The sequence below is a fragment of the Erigeron canadensis genome, chromosome 5 (genome assembly GCF_010389155.1).
Source record: "Erigeron canadensis isolate Cc75 chromosome 5, C_canadensis_v1, whole genome shotgun sequence".
Classification (NCBI taxonomy): Eukaryota; Viridiplantae; Streptophyta; class Magnoliopsida; order Asterales; family Asteraceae; genus Erigeron; species Erigeron canadensis.
Window position 1 is genome coordinate 9,466,417 of NC_057765.1, and position 19,362 is coordinate 9,485,778.

The following is a 19,362-nucleotide window of genomic DNA, read 5'->3' on the forward strand; positions in this document are numbered from 1 at the left end:
ATAATATAACAAAATTATTATGATAAAAATAGTACGTGATCGATTTATCTGGGTGTTCGTTCCAACAAAGTCATAGTGGTTTGAGGCAAATATATTAAAATAAAATACACGTACAAAGGGTATATATATAGTATTGAGAGTTCTTATAAGTTTCCTTATTATATGTATTTAATTATTATTATTATCATTATTTTATTATTAATGTTTCTTTTTTTTTTTGAAAGGTGAATTTCGCTTGAGAACTTTGTGTCGCGATTCAACAGCGGGAGGTCTAACATACGTTGTCTTAACCGGGTCCGCGTTAGAGAGCTCTCTCGAAGTAGAAATATCTATTTCAAATACCTGATGGGTGGAAAACCCCCTACTAATCCGCCTGGAGGCACGACGATCAATAGGGGTAAACCCTGCCTCCTCAGACTTGAACCTGGGTATACCCAAGCCAAGCCTTCATAAAAAGACTTCCTATGTACTTCCCAAGTCTTGAACCCAAGACCTGCTGCTTGTAAGGCAGGTGCTCAACCACTTGAGCTAACTAGGAAGGACTTTATTATATGAGTTGATCACGTTGTATTTAATTGGTTAAAATTCACACAAGTTTTGTTTTTAGTTTATAATAATCGACCTATAAAGTTTACTCGTGAAAAAATGTTGAACAACAATCCGGAAGATTATATCAACCCTGCAACACCTGCAGGTGAAAAGAAAAAACTTTCTCGTCAGATGGCGAAGTCGTATAGCCCTAGTGCCATGGAGAAATCGTATGTTTTTCTGTTTTTGTTTCCTGCATCAATTGAGTTATAGTTAATTGTTTTTCTTTTTTTCTTTTTTGATTTTGATAATTTGCTCATTTATTTGTATATACATATAGCCAAACAATATGTAAAACAACAGTTCTGTCAATATTATTAGGCTTAATGGCGATCACGCAACCAAAGACGGCGATCTAGGGAAGGAAGAATGGCATAGGGTTTTGTACAAAGAGAAACATAGGTCATCACAAGGATCGGCTGAAATCCCGGTCACCAAATTCTTTGTGGCCAACATCCCAGAGGGGTGCCGACATCTGGCGGATATTATGAGGGGTTTTGGAGATTTATTTAGGGTTTTTATCGTGAAAAAAGGAACAAGGAGGGTGAACGTTTTGGGTTTGTTAGCTTCAAAGGTGTAAAGAATGTTAACGAAATGGAGAAATCAATGCAAAACGTCAAGATGGGGAAGTGGACTCTGAAAATCAACGTGGCGCGGTTTGCTAAGAAGAACGAATCATTTTCTTTTCGAAAGAAAGATCAGGATGGGTTACGTTTGGAAAACCCTAAACCTAGAAATATTTTTTCTAGGGTTTTGGGTAGTAATTTCCAAAAAGGTGTTTTGTTTAAAGACGTTTTTAAAGGACAGTCAGTGCAATCAAGCAATCGTCACCAGGTTGAGGAAATCGCACTTGACGATTCTTATCTAGGTATATCTCAAGTTTTCAAACGTGCATTAGTTGCACGTTGTTCAAGTTTGAATACTTTGAATTCTATTTATTCAATTCTGGGAGACAGTGATAGGCATGTCTCATTTTTGCAATACTTGGACGGTTTAAATATGTTATTGGTTTTCAGTGATGAAAATGAGGCGGGGTCCTTTTTGAGTAATAAGACGATCTGGGAGGGATGGTTCTCAAGTCTGGAGACGTGGATTGGTCAGTCAATTCCGTTTGAGAGGGTTGCTTGGGTTGGTCTGTTTGGTCTACCGCTGCACCTGGCATCTGCATAGGTGGTTAACAAAGTAAGGGCTAGGATTGGCAAGTTGGTCAGCCCTTCTGTGGCAAAGGAGAGCGACGTCAACAAGTCTATGGAATGTGTGGGTGTTTTGGTTGGTGATGGGGATAGGGTCAAGAAGGTTTTTTCCTTACGGTGGCGTAGTAAGATTTTTAGGGTGTCGGTGGAAGAGAAATTGATCGATTGGTGTCCGCCGTGTGGTACAATAAAATTTTTCCTCTAGGAACAATTCTGAGCCACAAGACAAGTCCAATGAAGATGTGCAAACTGAAGAGGGAGAGATTGTTAATAAAGAGGCGACAGGTGGGTCAGAAGGGGCTCAGTCTCTCCCATTTCGATTTTTGTCCCCTCCTACTAATAAGAAAGGGAAGAAACATAATGGAGGAATGTCTAAAAATAATAGAGAATGGAGTTTTGGGGTGGGCAGTGATTCATCTCGGCCAAAGAAAAGACCAAAAGAGGATGATCCTCTTGTGATCATGGAAGACTTGGAAGGGCAGAAAGATAGGGAGTTTTTGAGTGACAAAGAGAGTATGAAGGAGGTTGGTGAGTCCATTGATGTAGTGGTGGACAATGCGTTTAGTCGGGATCATGGGAAGGATAAAGTCCAAAGTTTGGTAAGTATGGAGATTGAGGTTGAGGAAACTATTAAATTTGGCATAGAATTGGCAGTTAATTTATAGAGGGTTTCAATGAGAAGAATCGAACAGGTTTTAGCAGGTGAAGGTATTAATGCAGGTTATCAATGAATTGCTTGTCCTTAAATATAAGAGGGGTTAGGGGGGTTGGAAAAGGTAATTGGGTTCGGAGTATAAAAAATAAAGAAGGTGTTTCATTCATTGCTCTTCAAGAGATCCAGGCTTCAGGGGTTTTTGAAGAGACGTTTCGTGGTTTTTGGGGTATAAAAAGTATGGAGTTCGAGGTGGTTGAGCCATGTGGTCGGTCGGGTGGATTGGTTAGTATGTGGGATCCAATAGTATTCAAAAAAATTGATTGTATAAAGCATAATAATTTCTTGATTCTTAAAGGCAAAATCAAGGAGATAGAAGATGTTGTGTTTGAGGTGAATGTGTATGCTCCTCAAAATAGCAATGATAAGAGAAACTTGTGGAACTCTTTCTCGACAATTATAGGTGGAGAATCGGGAGTTTGGTTAATCATGGGTGACTTTAATACCGTTAGGACATCGGAAGAAAGAAAAGGCTCTCAATTTAAAGCAAGGTGTGCTAGAGAATTCAACCAGTTTATAGCTTGTAATGATTTACATGATTACAATATGAGAGGAGGAAAGTTCACGTTTTTGATGGAAAACGATCGTGGGAGGAAAATGAGTAAAATTGACAGGGTTCTGGTTAGTAGGGAATTGATGGATAGATGGCCGACAACTTGTTTACGAGTTCTGCCTAGATTATATTCGGATCACAATCCTCTCTTCTTGAAAATGGTGGAGAATAATTATGCTCCGAAACCGTTTCGTCTTTTTAATTCTTGGATGGAGAAACCGGGTTTTGAAGAAGTCGTAGATTCAGCTCTCGAGTCGTTTGTGGGGTTTGGGGCTCCTGATGTCATCCTCACAATGAAGTTTAGATGAATTCGAGACAAGTTGACGGAGTGGTGTGATGATATGGCAAATCGAGAGGGGGGGGGGATTCAGATATGTGTAAAAAAGAATTGCAAGAGTTAGACATGAGATTAGAAGATCACGATTTAACGGAGGATGAAATCTGGACTCGAATGGAGTGTAAAAGAAACTTATTGAAGATGGAACGGATTAAAAATCTTGATTTAAAACAGAAATCAGGGGTCAAATGGGCAGTTGAAGGTGATGAGAATTCAAAATTTTTCCATGGACTTGTCAACAATCGGAAAAGAAGCAATGGCATTCCGGGGCTTATGGTGGATGGTAATTGGGTCAGTAAACCGAGTTTGGTTAAGAAGCATATCTATGGGTTCTTTAGAGATAAATTCCAGGAGGATTGGGGAAACAGGCCGATTCCGGAGTTAAGTTTAAGATCAAAACTAGCTGCTAATGAAGCTAAACATATTTCGGCGAGATTTACTAAAGAAGAGATTAAGGCTGCTGTCTTTGAATGCGGGGAAGATAAAGCACCGGGCCCGGACGGTTTTAATTTTAAGTTCTTGAAGAAATTCTGGTGCAAGTTCGAGGACGACTTCTTGGCTATTTTTAACGATTTTTTCCATGCAGGTAGTTTTAGCAGAGGCTGCAATTCTGCTTTTATCACTTTGATTCCAAAGAAAATAGATCCAGGAGGGCTAAACAATTATAGACCAATTACTTTGGTAGGGATAATCAGCAAGACGGTTTCTAAGGTGTTAAGCAACCGGTTGAAGAAGGTATTGAGTCCACTTATATCAAACAATCAAACAGCGTTTTTGAGTGATCGGTTGATATTAGATGGGCCATTGATTCTGAATGAGCTGGTTTCGCGGTTAAAGAATAACAAGAAGCAGACATTCTTAATGAAGATCAACTTTAATAAGGCTTACGACAACGTTAACTGGAACTTCTTACAAGCTGTGATGTCTCAAATGGGGTTTCCAGTTCGGTGGTGTAGATGGATTCACGGATTGCTGTCAACTGCGAGGGCGTCGGTTTTGGTTAATGGATCACCTACTTACGAATTTCAATGTCAAAAAGGTATGCGTCAGGGAGATCCAATTTCTCCTTTTCTGTTTCTAATGGTGATGGAGGGATTGACGTGTTTGATCAAAAAAGAAAATGAATCGGGTCATTCAATGGGTTTACGGTTACCAAATAACGGGCCTATAATATCACACCTTTTGTATGCGGATGATTGTCTTTTTGTCGGGGAATGGTCTGAAGAAAACGTTATCACAGTGTCAAAGACTTTAAGGGTATTTCACATTTGTTCGGGGCTCAGAATTAATATTGGGAAATCTAGTTTGTACGGTGTGGGGGTTGAAGTGCAGGATAATAAAAGAATGGCAAATATGATTAAATGTAAGGATGATAGTATGCCATTCAATCACTTAGGAATCCGTATAGAGGGTAACATGAACAAGATCGCTAGTTGGGATTTTCTGTTTGAGATCTTTGAGTCTCGCCTCTCAAGATGGAAAGCGAGATACAAATCGATAGGTGGTCGGGTAACTTTGATTAAAGCTGTTTTGGAAAGTGTACCTACATATTATCTCTCTCTTTTTAAAGTTTCGGAAAAGGTCATTGAAGGACTGGAATCTATTATGCGTAGATTTCTATGGGGAGGATCAACAGAGACGAAAAAAATCAATTGGGTAGCTTGGGAACGGGTCACATATCCTGTTAAGGACGAAGGTTGGGTATAACTCGATTGAAAGATTCAAATATGGTTACTTGCTAAGTGGGTGTGGAGGTATAGAGTCGAACCGGTTGCTCTATGGCTTGGTGTGATCGATTCTCTTCACGGGTCCAATAGAAGCTGGTTTTCAGTTCCAGTGAAGAAAACATTGACTAGTGTTTGGAAGGCACTCATATTAGCAGTGGATCAATTTAAAGTTAACGAGAAAAATATCCCGAATTTAATCAAAGGAGTGTGTGGTAATAGTGAGCGTATCAGATTTTGGTTGGATCCATGGGTCATCGATTCGTGTCTCATAGATAGGTACCCCCTGTTATTTAGAATTGAAAAGGAGAAGAAATGCGTAGTGAAGAGCAGATTTTGTCCTATTAATAAGACGTTTTTCTGAGGAGATAGCTGGTTTTCGATTCCGGTTAGTATATAGGTGGTGAACGAATGGGAAAGCTTGGTGAATTTACTTGCTGGGGTGCGATTATCGTCTAACGTGGACTCTTGGGAGTGGATGGGGGATTCAAGTCGTGTTTTTACGGTTAAGAGCGCGAAGAAATTCATTCGACGTGGGGTGGATGTCAGTGGCCGATATGTTTTTGAGTGGGCTAAAGGGGTGCCCTAAAAGTGCAATTTTATCATGTGGAGGGCGGTTCTTGATCGGGTTCCTACGTATAAGGCCCTTCAAGTACGCAATTGTAACTTTGAGTCTATTCTATGTGGGAATTGTGGAGCTTGGGACGAGTCAATTGAACATTTGATTTGTTACTGTCAATTCGCAGGCAGAGTATGGGATCTTGTGGGGCAATGGTGCAAGTTGGGAACGATAGTCGTGTCCAACATCAAGGATTTAATCGAATTGGCAAATAAGTTGCAGCTCAATTCTAAGAAAAGAAAGGTACTCAAATGTATAATCTTTACTATGTGTTGGATTTTGTAGAAGACAAGAAATGCTAAGGTGTTCGATCAAGCGGAAATCACAAGTGATGATGCCTATCTTGAGATTAAATCGATAGGGTATTTATGGTTTAAGAGTAGGTCGTGTTGGGAGGAATGGACTAATTTTGATGTAAGGTAATCAATGATGTAACGTTGCTATTCCGTAATTTAGGAGTAGTTTGATATATGAAAGATTCTTACTTTTCAAAAAAAAAGTTAATTGTTTTTAATATTATTTTTATAAATAATTTTGTGAATTAATTTTATAGATGGTATGAATGGTGAGAGGAGTCCGGTTTCTTTGAGGCAAATTCCAGCAGCTCTAAGCCTTCATTTACTATGGTGAGGCTTTTGCACTGACTTTTATTAGTCTAAGTGGGGCCTGTTAAATATGAATAGAAATCCGTAGATAATGATTTCGTTTATGCGAAAATGCAGGTTCTTCCACCTCCTGACGTGTGACTAGAGCTCTACATATTGGTCACGCCCTAACTGTCGCTCTTCAGGTTTCATGACTTACTCTCATACTAGTTCTGCTTTTAGTTTCACTCAATCGGGGTGCTGTTGATTGTCGTTTCTGCAGGATACAATCATTCATTGGATGAGAATGTTATGATACAATATATACATTATGGGTGCTTGGGATGGACCATGCAGGGATAGCTACTTAGGTTAAATTAAATTCAAACATATATATATATATATACACAGAGGTAGGGTTATTTGAGAACTTCTAAAAAAAAAACTCAAGAACTCCTATATACCCTTGGATCAATGAAAATTGATGGACAAGATTAAAAATAAAAAAAACTCCTCTCAACACTAGAAGGGTATTTTCGTCAGCTCCTTTTTTTTTTCTCTCTTACTTTAATAGAATTCTATCTAATTCACTAAAAAACTTTTATCTCACAAACCGTAAATCGTTAGACGAAAAGAAAAGCATGGGTAGTCTTAGAATTTCATCCTATTTCATTAGAGATGCGATTCGATATACTTTTGACGACTTTTTAAATTTTGTTTTTTTTTTATCATCTTTATCTTACACATGTGTAAGTTGTACTTACCCATGGGCAAGTTGTACTTACCCTTAATACATCCCGCTCTAGGGTTTAGGATTTGAAGGTCGAGGGTTAGACGTAACCGTCAGGCTTCAAACCCTAAACTTTAGAGTGTGAACCCTCATCCTTTTTAGGTTTTTAGGGTTTAGCATTTAAGGTTTAGATTTTCCAGGGTTTTTAGAATGTAGCGTCCCCCTCGGATTAGCAATTAAGCTTTAGGGTTTAGGGTTTGAAGTTGTAGGGCTAACCCTACAACTTCAAACCCTAAACCCTAAAGCGTACCGTGTACCCGCTCTAGGGTTTAGGGTTTGAAGGTCGAGGGTTAGCCGAGGGCTAACCCTTGGGCTTCAAACCCTAAACCCTAGAGTGGGAACCCTCATCCGTTTTAGGTTTTTAGGGTTTAGCATTTAAGGTTTAGATTTTCTAGGGTTTTTAGAAAGTAGCTTCCCCCTCGGATTAGAAATTAAGCTTTAGGGTTTTACAATGCGTCATCATCTTTTTTGAACTTTATAAGTAACTTACCCATGTGTAGGTTGTACTTACCCATGGGCAGGTTGTACTTACGCATGGGCAGGTTATACAACTCACTACTTCTAGGTCTTTCCTACACATGTGTAGGTTGTACTTACACATGTGTAGGATGAACGTGATGAAAAAAAATGAAATTTAAAAAGTCGTCAAAAGTATATCGAATCGCATCTCTAATGAAAGAGGACGAAATTTCAAGACTACCCATGCTTTTTTTTCCGTCTAACGATGTACGGTTTGTGAGATAAATTTTTTTTAATGATTTAGATATTTTTTGATTTAATAAGAGGAAAGAAGAAAGAGAGTGTTGGACAACTTTTTTAATAATGACAAACATGCCCTTTCTGATCTTGATTAATGGAGGGTTGAGATTGATTCTCGCGTTCTTTTTGTTTTAGTGGTTCTCAAAATAACTCACCCCTATATATACATACATATAAATGTTTGGCCCCCTTGTTTTTTATGGATTAAAAAACAAGATGTGAGAGGTTCTACACCCAAGCTTAGGTGTCTAACAGCTACATAAACCTCAACCTCATATATATATATATATAGTGAAAAGTTTTTTCAACGTACATGTTCAGTTGGCGGGTTGGGTAACGGGTCAAATTGTGCACTATTTTGTAGTTGATCGGTCTTTTATACATTATTTTCTTTTTTTTCCCTTTAGACAACTTTGATCCATTTTCTACATAGCCAATTTAGGAGGTATTATCAGTAGAGATAAAATATAACCCATATTGACCATTTCATATGTAAATGGATTAGAAATTCTCCATAAGCTCTAATATATTTCTCGTTACTTTTGTTATATTTATCTAACATTGCCTCATTGATAGGTTGTTGTGGAAAAGAAAATCATGAGAGAAAGACAAATGACCCGTTATGATGTGGGCAGAGAAAAGTTTGTGTCTGAAGTGAGCTTGATTTCCCTAGATTACCTTTTGTCTTGAACTCTTGACACGTGATGCTGCTAGCATCAAGTTTGATAACTTCTGTACGTATTGATGAAAGGTATGGAAGTGGAAAGAAGATTACGGGGGCACAATACTTCAACAACTTCGGTGCTTGGGTGCATCTTTATTCTTTAGATTGGTCACGTGAGCTAAATTCCCGAAGAGTTTTTAAGAGTCTTTACTTTAGAATATATAATGCATCCTTCAAGTTTTGCTTTTTATTTGTTCGTCTCCGGTCTCACTGAAACTCTTGAACTTGGCTTATATTTTTTGGCAGTGTTTTACTATGGACGAGAAAAGGTCAAATGCTGTGACAGAAGCTTTTGTCAGGCTTTATGAGGAGGGTCTTATCTATAGGTATTATTGATATCCTTTGCTCTTTCTCAAAATAGGTCTTGACATGAGTGTTGCAAGTACAGAGTATCTGTTTTTTAAAAGAAAGATTTTATGTTTCACTGAAATTTCATTGTAAGCATGTTCTTTCAGAAGCCTCCATTAAGACATGAACGATTTTTTTTTCAATGAGCATCTTGTCTACTTGCTTGTTGCATTGGGTTTACAGGCTTTACAGTTTTACATCATGTATAACACTGACACTAGACTTTTGCACGTAACGTTACAATTTAAACATACTTCTTAGACTTTCTGTAATTATATAGTAGATGATATGGATTCCTTTGCTTCTTATTCAGAGATCTACGGCTAGTCAACTGGGATTGCGTCTTGTGAACAGCAATATCTGATATCGAGGTAGGTCGTAAGAACTAGTTCTTGAGACCTAAATGAACAATCAGATTCACTTTTCATTTTACGGTTGTACTTATAGGTAGAACATATTGATATCAAAGAGAAGACGCCTCTAAAGGTTCCTGGGTATAAAAATTTGGTGGAATTTGGTGTTTTGACATCATTTGCATACCCTCTCCAGGAAAATCTTGGAGAAATTATTGTGGCTACTACCCGAGTGGAAACAATGCTTGGAGATACTGCAATTGCTGTTCACCCTGAAGACCCAAGATACAAACATCTTCATGGAAAGTTTGCCATCATCTATTTAATGGAAGAAGACTTCCTATAGTTTGTGATGCTATACTTGTTGACCCCAAATTTGGAACTGGTGCAGTGAAGGTAAAATGATTCGTTATATACAAAAGGTGGCCAACTAGGTGAGTTAATTTTGGTGCGGGTCAAGTAGGGTGATAAATAAGATAACAAAACTATGTTATTAAAATGAATGCAACCTTTCTAAATAAACCAGTCCAAGGCCTCTTATGCATTTCCATACACTTCGCCACTTCGGATGACCATTAAACTGTTTGTTCATTAATGATATATAATCTATTTGACTTGTCTATAGTTAAATGAGTAGTCAACTTTGCCATCTCTATTGAAGACAAAGAAATGGCTTGATATAAAATTTATTTATCATTTTATTGTGTTGATTTTGAGGGTAATAATGCAGATAACTCCAGCTCATGATCCAGATGATTTTGAGGTTGGGAAGCATCATAAACTGGAGTTCATCAACATTTTCACTGATGATAGGAAGATCAATAGTAATGGAGGTTCTGATTTTGTAGGCATGCCATGCTTAATTTGAAGCTCGCGGGGCAATAACCAAAGCTTTGAAGTCCAAGGTATTCTTATGTTCTTTATTAATATTATTGTAACAATCGTCCAGTTTTTTAATATCTATCTTTTTATGCTTACAGAATCTCTATAGAGGGGAACAGAAAAACTGTAAATTGGTATTCAATTGATAATCTTCATTAACAATGATCAAGAATATATATACAACGGAGTTCTACCTAACTATGAGACATATAAGGAAACACAACTAATGTATAACCAATAGAATTACAAACACAATATATTCCATATATATATACACGTCTAATAGTCCCCCACAGTCGCAGCGGCAGTAGAATAAACACAAAGACTGGATTTAAAACGATTGAAGAGATGCTTCGGAAGGCCTTTAGTAAATATGTCTGCATACTGGTAGTCAGCTGGAATGTGGAAGACCCGAATGTCCCCAATACGAACCTTTTCACGAACAAAATGAATGTCGATCTCCACATGTTTGGTACGCTGATGTTGCACAGGATTATTAGAGAGGTAGACTGCTGATACATTGTCACAAAAAATGAGTGTGGCCTCACGTGTGGGAAGATGTAGCTCGAGAAGAAGATTGCAAAGCCAGCAAGTTTCGGCGGTGGTGTTTGCAACGCCTCTGTATTCAGCCTCGGCACTCGATCTTGAAACAGTATGTTGTCGTTTGGAAGACCAGGAGACCAGATTATCACCCAAGAAAACACAATAGCCGGACGTGGAACGTCTAGAATCAGGGCATCCCCCCCAGTCGGCATCGGAATAGGCTGTCAATTTGAGAGACTTGGATGGACGAATGTGAAGTACATTGTCGGAGGTGCCCTTAAGGTAACGCAAGATGCGCTTTAAGTAATTGAAATGTGGTTCCCGTGGAGCGTGCATGTATAAGCATACCTGTTGAACCGCATAAGAGATGTCGGGCCTGGTAAACGTGAGGTACTGTAGAGCACCAGCAAGGCTGCGGTATAAAGTGCCATCAGGTAACAGAGGACCAGTTTGAGCACTGAGTTTAGAGTCAGTGTCGCAAGGTGTGCTACACGGCTTACAGTTTGACATGTTTGCACGTGCAAGGATGTCACGCACATATGATGCCTGAGATAAGTGAAGACCATCTGAGGTGCGTGTGACATTGATACCCAGAAAGTGATGAAGATTGCCCAAGTCTATCATTGCAAATTCAGATGAAAGTAACTTGATTATCTGGGAAAGAAAACTTGTGTCTGATGCAGTGAGGATGATGTCATCGACATATAAGAGTAAATACGCGGAGCGTGAACCTTTTCGATAGACAAATAGAGATGTATCACAGTTGGTACTCAAAAAACCACATTTCTTTATAAATGTTGCAAACCGATGATACCAAGCTCGGGGGGCCTGCTTAAGACCGTAGAGAGACTTGTGTAACCTGCACACAAAAGAGGGATTGGTGGTGTCAACAAAGCCGGGTGGTTGATGCATGTATACTGTCTCGTTGAGATCACCATGAAGAAAAAGCATTTTTTACATCGAGCTGGTGGATAGGCCACTGTTTAGACACCGCAATGCTAAGGACAGTCCGTATGGTAGCCGGTTTAACCACCGGGCTGAAAGTGTCAAAGCAATCGATACCGACCTGTTGTGATTTTCCATTAACAACTAAACGAGCCTTATATCTTTGTAAGGTACCATCAGCATGAAACTTGTGGCGGTACAGCCACATGCACCGAATAATGGGAGCATTTGAAGGTCTGGGAACTAACTCCCAAGTTTTATTATCCATTAAAGCTCGATATTCATCGTACATGACCTTTTTCCAATTGGGATCAGTCATGGCGGAAGTGTAGGATTTCGGCAAAGGGGATACATCGAGTTTGCTGGAGGTGTGGAGGTTCAATGGTGCTTTGGGTTTTGTTATTCCAGCTCTCAACCGAGTGGTCATGTGATGGGTGTTGGTAGGTAGTTGAGGCGTTGCTTGGATTTGGGTCGAAGGGTGTTGGTTTGAGTGGTTCAGCGGTTGTTGGTTTAGGGGTGAGTGAGTTTGGTCTAATACTGGACTAGTGTGAACAGGGGTAAGAGGGTTTGGATTTGGTATTGTAGTTGGACTAGAGGTTGGCGTGGGTGTTGGAGTTGAAGAGGATGGGTTAGTAGAAGGAACAGTAGGTTGTGGAAAAGAGTATGAATGAATGAGCATGGGGTTGGAGAGTTCATTTTCAAAGGAGGAGTAGTCAACAGGCATTTGGGTTTGCGAAAATGGGAACGAGCTTTCATCAAATGTGACATGGCGGGAAAAAATGGTTTTGCCCGTTTCAAGATTGAGACATTTATATCCACGGTAGTCAGCGGGGTAACCAAGGAATACACACTTGGAAGACCTGGGTGCAAGTTTGTGGGGACGGGTGGAGGTCTGGTTTGGAAAGCAGGTGCAGCCGAAAACCCGAAGGTGATCATATTCGGGATGACGGAGATATAAAGCGGCAGTTGGGGTGTGGTTGTTTAGAAGCTTGGTGGGTAGGATATTGTGAAGGTAGACTGCAGTATGAACTGCTTCTACCCAGTAGATAGTGGGAATGGAGGCATGGGTTAAAATGGAAAGCATAATTTCATTTATTCGGCGAATCATTCGTTCGGCTTTACCATTTTGTTGTGAGGTATGTGGGCATGAAAAACGAAATTGTAATCCATTTTCAGATGCAAAAGTTTTGAAGTGGTGATTATCAAATTCACCACCGTTGTCACATTGAAAGGATTTAATAGGTAAATGAAATTGGGTTTTAACATATGTAAAAAATTTAATGAATTTGGTGACGGTCTCTGATTTATAGCGAAGAGGAAATACCCAGGAATAGTTAGTGTAGTCATCAACTAATATCATGTAATACTTGTAACCTGTGTTGGATACCACTGGTGAAGTCCACAAATCACAATGGTATTTAATAAATTTTTGGTATATTTATAAATTTTTATTACATATAACTTTAATAAATTAGTATTTTCTTTTTTAATATAAGATATTAGATATATAATTTATTTTATTTTTTTTATTATCGCCTCAACCTTACGCCTCGGTTCGCTTCGAGGCTTACGCCTCTTGAGCCGAAGGTATAACGCCTCGAGACTTGTTTCTGTCCACCTTGCATGTGCCCCTTTTTGCCATGTTATATATATATATATATATATCTACTTATACGTTTGACTTGTTATAATAAACTCGATCAACGCATTCATAAATGTATAATTCCCGTAGTCATCATTATTGTTGTCATAATGAGCTGCTGTCTAGTTTGACTACTCTTTAATCTAATTATTAATCGATTTTGAATTATGATTTAGGTATATTTACATCCCATGATCCGTGATGCACATGGGCGCAAGATGTCCAAGTCTTTGGGCAATGTGATAGATCCTGTTGAAATCATTTCTGGCATATCCCTGGATGGTCTTAACAAGAGACTAAAGCATAGTCACATAAAACGTGGTACGCTTTGGTACGGGTACACAATTCGCTATTTGTGGTGAATTCGGTACGTAGGGGTATACTCATTTCGGTACGAAGTGGTACGAATATGATATTTGACTTTCTATTATATGCCCTTTTCAATGTGTATCACTCATATCCGTGTGAAGACCAGATATACGCAAGTGTTCATTCATAATATAACAAAATTATTAGGATACAAATATTACGTGATCGATTTATCTGGGTATTCGTTCCAACAAAGTCATAATGGTTTGAGGCAAATATATTAAAATAAAATACACGTATAAAGGGTATATATATATATAGTATTGAGAGTTCTTATAACTTTCCTTATTATATGTATTTAATTATTATTATTTTGTTATTAATGTTTTTTTTTTTTTGGAAAAGTGAATTTTGCTTGAGAACTTCGTGTCACGATTCGACAGCAGGAGGTCTAACATACGTTGTCTTAACCGGGTCCGCGTTAGAGAGCTCCTTCAAAGTAGAAATATCTATTTCAAATACCCGATGGGTGGAAAACCCCCTACTAATCTGCCTGAAGCCACGACGATCAATAGGGGTAAACCCTGCCTCCTCAGACTTGAACCTGGGTATACCCAAGCCAAGCCTTCATAGAAAAACTTCCTATGTACTTCCCAAGTCTTGAACCCAATACCTGCTGCTTGTAAAGCAGGTGCTCAACCACTTGAGCTAACTAGGAAGGACTTTATTATATGAGTTGATCACGTTGTATTTAATTAGTTAAAATTCACACAAGTTTTATTTTTAGTTTATAATAATCGACCTGTAAAGTTTACTCGTGAAAAAATGTCGAACAACAATCCGGAAGATTATATCAACCCTGCAACACCTCCAGGTGAAAAGAAAAAACTTTCTCGTCAGATGGCGAAGTCGTATAGCCCTAGTGTCGTGGAGAAATCGTATGTTTTTCTATTTTTGTTTCTTGCATCAATAGAGTTATAGTTAATTGTTATTCTATTTTTGTTTTTTGATTTTGATAACTTGCTAATTTATTTATATATATACATATAACCAAACAATATGTAAAACAACAATTCTGTCAATATTATTAGGCTTAATGTGCGATCACGCAACCAAAGACGGCGATCTAGGGAAGGAAGAATGGCATAGGGTTTCGTACAAAGAGAAACATAGGTCATCACAAGGATCGACTGAAATCCCGGTCACCAAATTCTTTGTGGCCAACATCCCGGAGGGGTGCCGACCATGGCATCTGGCAGATATTATGAGGGGTTTTAGAGATTTATTTAGGGTTTTTATCGCCAAAAAAAAAAAAAAACAAGGAGGGTCAACGTTTTGGGTTTGTTAGCTTCAAAGGTGTAAAAAATGTTAACGAAATGGAGACATCAATGCAAAATGTCAACATGGGGAAGTGGACTCTGAAAATCAACGTGGCGCGGTTTGCTAAGGAGAACGAATCATTTTCTTTTCGAAAGAAAGATCAGGAAGGGGTACGTTCTGAAAACCCTAAACCTAGAAATATTTTTTCTAGGGTTTCGGGTAGTAATTTCCAAAAAGGTGTTTTGTTTAAAGACGTTCTTAAAGGGCAGTCAGTGCAATCAAGCAATCGTCACCAGGTTGAGGAAATCGCGCTTGACGATTCTTATCTAGGTATATCTCAAGTTTTCAAACGTGCATTAGTTGCACGTTGTTCAAGTTTGAATATTTGAATTCTATTTATTCAATTCTGGGAGATAGTGATAGGCATGTCTCATTTTTACAATACTTGGACGGTTTAAATATGTTATTGGTTTTCAATGATAAACATGAGGCAGGGTCCTTTTTGAGTAATAAGACGATCTGGGAGGGATGGTTCTCAAGTTTGGAGACGTGGATTGGTCAGTCAATTCCGTTTGAGAGGGTTGCTTGGGTTGATCTGTTTGGTCTACCGCTGCACCTTGCATCTGCATAGGTGGTTAACAAAGTAAGGGCTAGGATTGGCAAGTTGGTCAGCCCTTCTGTGGAAAAGGAGAGCGACGTCAACAAGTCTATGGAATGTGTGGGTGTTCTAGTTGGTGATGGGGAGAGGGTCAAGAAGGTTTTTTCCTTACGGTGGCGTAGTAAGATTTTTAGGGTGTGGGTGGAAGAGAAATTGATCGATTGGTGTCCGTCGTGTGGTACAATAAAATTTTCCTCTACGAACAATTCTGAGCCACAAGACAAGTCCAATGAAGATGTGCAAACTGAAGAGGGAGAGATTGTTAATAAAGAGGCGACAGGTGGGTCAGAAGGGGCTCAGTCTCCTCCATTTCGATTTTTGTCCCCTCCTACTAATAAGAAAGGGAAGAAACATAATGGAGGAATGTCTAAAAATAATAGAGAATGGAGTTTTGGGGTGGGCAGCGATTCATCTCGGCCAAAGAAAAGACCAAAAGAGGATGATCCTCTTGTGATCATGGAAGACTTGGAAGGGCAGAAAGATAGGGAGTTTTTGAGTGACAAAGAGAGTACGAAGGAGGTTGGTGAGTCCATTGATGTAGTGGTGAACAATACGTTTAGTCGGGATCATGGGAAGGATAAAGTCCAAGGTTCGGTAAGTATGGAGATTGAGGTTGAGGAAACTATTAAATTTGGCATAGAATTGGCAGTTAATTTATAGAGAGTAACAATGAGAAGATCGAACAGGTTTTAGCAGGTGAAGGTATTAATGCAGGTTATCAATGAATTGCTTGTCCTTAAATATAAGAGGGGTTAGGGGGGTTGGAAAAGGTAATTGGGTTCGGAGTATAAAAAATAAAGAAGGTGTTTCGTTCATTGCTCTTCAAGAGATCCATGCTTCAGGGGTTTTTGAAGAGACGTTTCGTGGTTTTTGGGGTATAAAAAGTATGGAGTTCGAGGTGGTTGAGCCACGTGGTCGGCGGGTGGATTGGTTAGTATGTGGGATACTGGGATCCAACAGTATTCAAAAAAATTGATTGTATAAAGCATAATAATTTCTTGATTCTTACAGGCAAAATCAAGGAGATAGAAGATGTTGTGTTTGTGGTGAATGTGTATGCTCCTCAAAATAGCAATGATAAGAGAAACTTGTGGAACTCTTTGTCAACAATTATAGGTGGAGAATCGGGAGTTTGGTTAATCATGGGTGACTTTAATACCGTTAGGACATCGGAAGAAAGAAAAGGCTCTCAACTTAAAGCGAGGTGTGCTAGAGAATTCAACCAGTTTATAGCTTGTAACGATTTAAATGAGTACAATATGAGAGGAGGAAAATTTCAACTTCAAGGCTATATGATCTATGTAGAACTTCTGGTGCAAGGTGCAACATAATATGCACTTCCAAAACACAGAAATAAAGACTTCATATTCTTTCCCCTGTTTTTAATCCTATTCATTTTTTCTTAATTCATGATGATGGTTAAGAAAACACGAGCAAAATTCTATTTTTTGGATTCAAGATGATATACCAAACAAATTCATAGCTCGGATTTACATATATACATATATATTTACATACACATATAGAAAACAAAAGACTTACCAAACAAAACTTATATTAATCATCTTCAAAACATGAGCCATCTTGAATAATTCCAGATCTAAAAAAATTATATAAAAAACCATCTTAGATATTTTTCGGATATAAAAACTTGTTAAAAAAAACCAAAAAAGTAAGAAGAAGAAACCAAATAAACATGAAGATGTTCATGAATAAAGAATGAATAAAACTAAAACTTACCAATATCAAATTCTTTAATTGTTAGTCTTCTTCTTCTCTAATCGAAGCAAAGAAAGCTTGCACCAAATCTATCAAAATTAAAAATTTATTAACAGCCATCACATTCTATCAAAATAGTAAATTAGTAATAATCAATAAAAAATAAATATCATGTTAAGAAATTCATACTTTCTAAGAGTTCAAAGAATGCAGATATGTAACCAAAATCATACCTTCACACATTTTTATTTTTAGCTTCAACCTAATCCAATCTGGAGAAAAAAAACCTAATCAATATATATATATATGTACTACATAAAATCGGATTCACCAAAATAATAATATAACTATATGTATGTAGAGAAAGAGGAAGATGAAATAGATGCAGAGAAAGAGAAGTTGCAGAAAAATAAAGAAGATGAATGAGAAAAAAAATTAAGAAACCATACGCACACATACAGATTTACTCAAAATATAAAATTTCTCTCTCTCCTTTAAAATCCAGCCTCTTTTTTCTCTACACATTCCCACACATCTATTTGAAAGGCACGCCCATTTTTTACATTCAAACCCCACAAATTACTTTCCCTTTTTTTGGGGGGGACCATCTCCTCCTATACGTTTACACATAGTATAAACACCTCAAAAAACACACGAATTTCATCACCCCATGACATCAAAATCCTATGTGGACTATCCCTCTAGTTGACACCACTTTTTCGTGACATCAGCTGAACTCCTCCTCTAGTAGAGGAGGAGATGGGGAAGGAGAAACTTTTATATTAATATATATATATATATATTATTAGTATAGTACAGCTGTCAACAGTTGTACGGGACTTTGTCGGTCACTTTTGTCAACTTTTTGAAAAATTTTACTATTTTTTGAGAAAATTACATTTTTGGTCCCTTAAGTTGGCAGGATTTTCAATTATTGCCCATAAAAAACCCTAAAGTTGGTCAAATTTTTCACTTTTAGCTATGTGACTAACAACCGTCTATTAGGTCCATTAAGTGAATAACCAATTCGTTATTTCACCATGATCTCTTCTTCTCACACTCAAACACAAACCAGATTCGTTAGGTTTTGCTGAAAATGAAATGTCCACTGAACTCACGACGGCCGGAAATTTGAAAATCATGATCGAAAAAGTAAAATCTAGATTTATCTCTTGTTAGCTCCGAATCAGAACACGAAACATGTTGCAATATGGACTCGGAAATCAATCACGGATGAACCCTAGCCAAAATAAATCCGATCTAGACTTCGCCAGAAAAACTTGACTCACTTGAAAAACTTGTTTGAAACGGAAAGAAAGACAAAACAAAGCAATTGCCCTTCAAATCCAACCAAATCTAGCCAAACCCGATCCCGATCCAAGAAATTCCGAATCCAAAAACCCTTGTTTCCGATCTCAGATATGTGTGTGTCAAGTGTGTGTGTGTGTGTGTGTGTGCGATCGGTGTGTATTTTTCAGTTAACATTTTGTTTTCCGGTCGTTGTAATTTTCAAATTTTGGGTTTGTGTTTGAGTTTGGAAGAATAAAAAGAAGGGATCATGGTGAATAGACGAATTTGCCCCTCACTTAACAGAGCTAATACACGGTTGTTAGTCACAGAGTAAAAAGTGAAAAAATTTGACCAACTTCAGGATTTTTTCTGTAATTAATTCACTTAAGGGCAATAACTAAAAATCCTGCTAACTTGTGGGACCAAAAATGTAATTTTCTCTTTTTTTTATTATGTCAAGTCTATTTATTTTTTTGAAAAGTATGTAAGTCTATTTATATTTTTGAAAAGTATGTCAAGCCTATTTATAATTTATAATCATATATATATATATATAGTGAAATGTTCATTTGAAAACTAACTTTTTTGTGAAAACTAGAAAACTGTCAAAACACATTGTGATCTGAATTTAACACAATGTGTTTTAATTGTGTTTTTATAAAACACAATGTGTTTTTATTGTATAATCTAAAATACGTTGTGTTAAGTTTTAAATCACGGTGTGTTTTTGATAGCGTTGTAAATCAGAAAATTGTTCAAACACACTGTGA

At 37.8% G+C, this 19,362-nt stretch overlaps 1 protein-coding gene across 1 annotated transcript; it reads left to right on the top strand.

The window, feature by feature from the left end:
• Positions 1–2,508: 2,508 nt before the first annotated feature.
• On the top strand, positions 2,509–3,354 carry LOC122601151. The gene has a single exon (XM_043773920.1). It carries the CDS (start codon positions 2,509–2,511, stop codon positions 3,352–3,354), a length of 846 nt encoding a protein of 281 aa, XP_043629855.1.
• Positions 3,355–19,362: the final 16,008 nt, after the last annotated feature.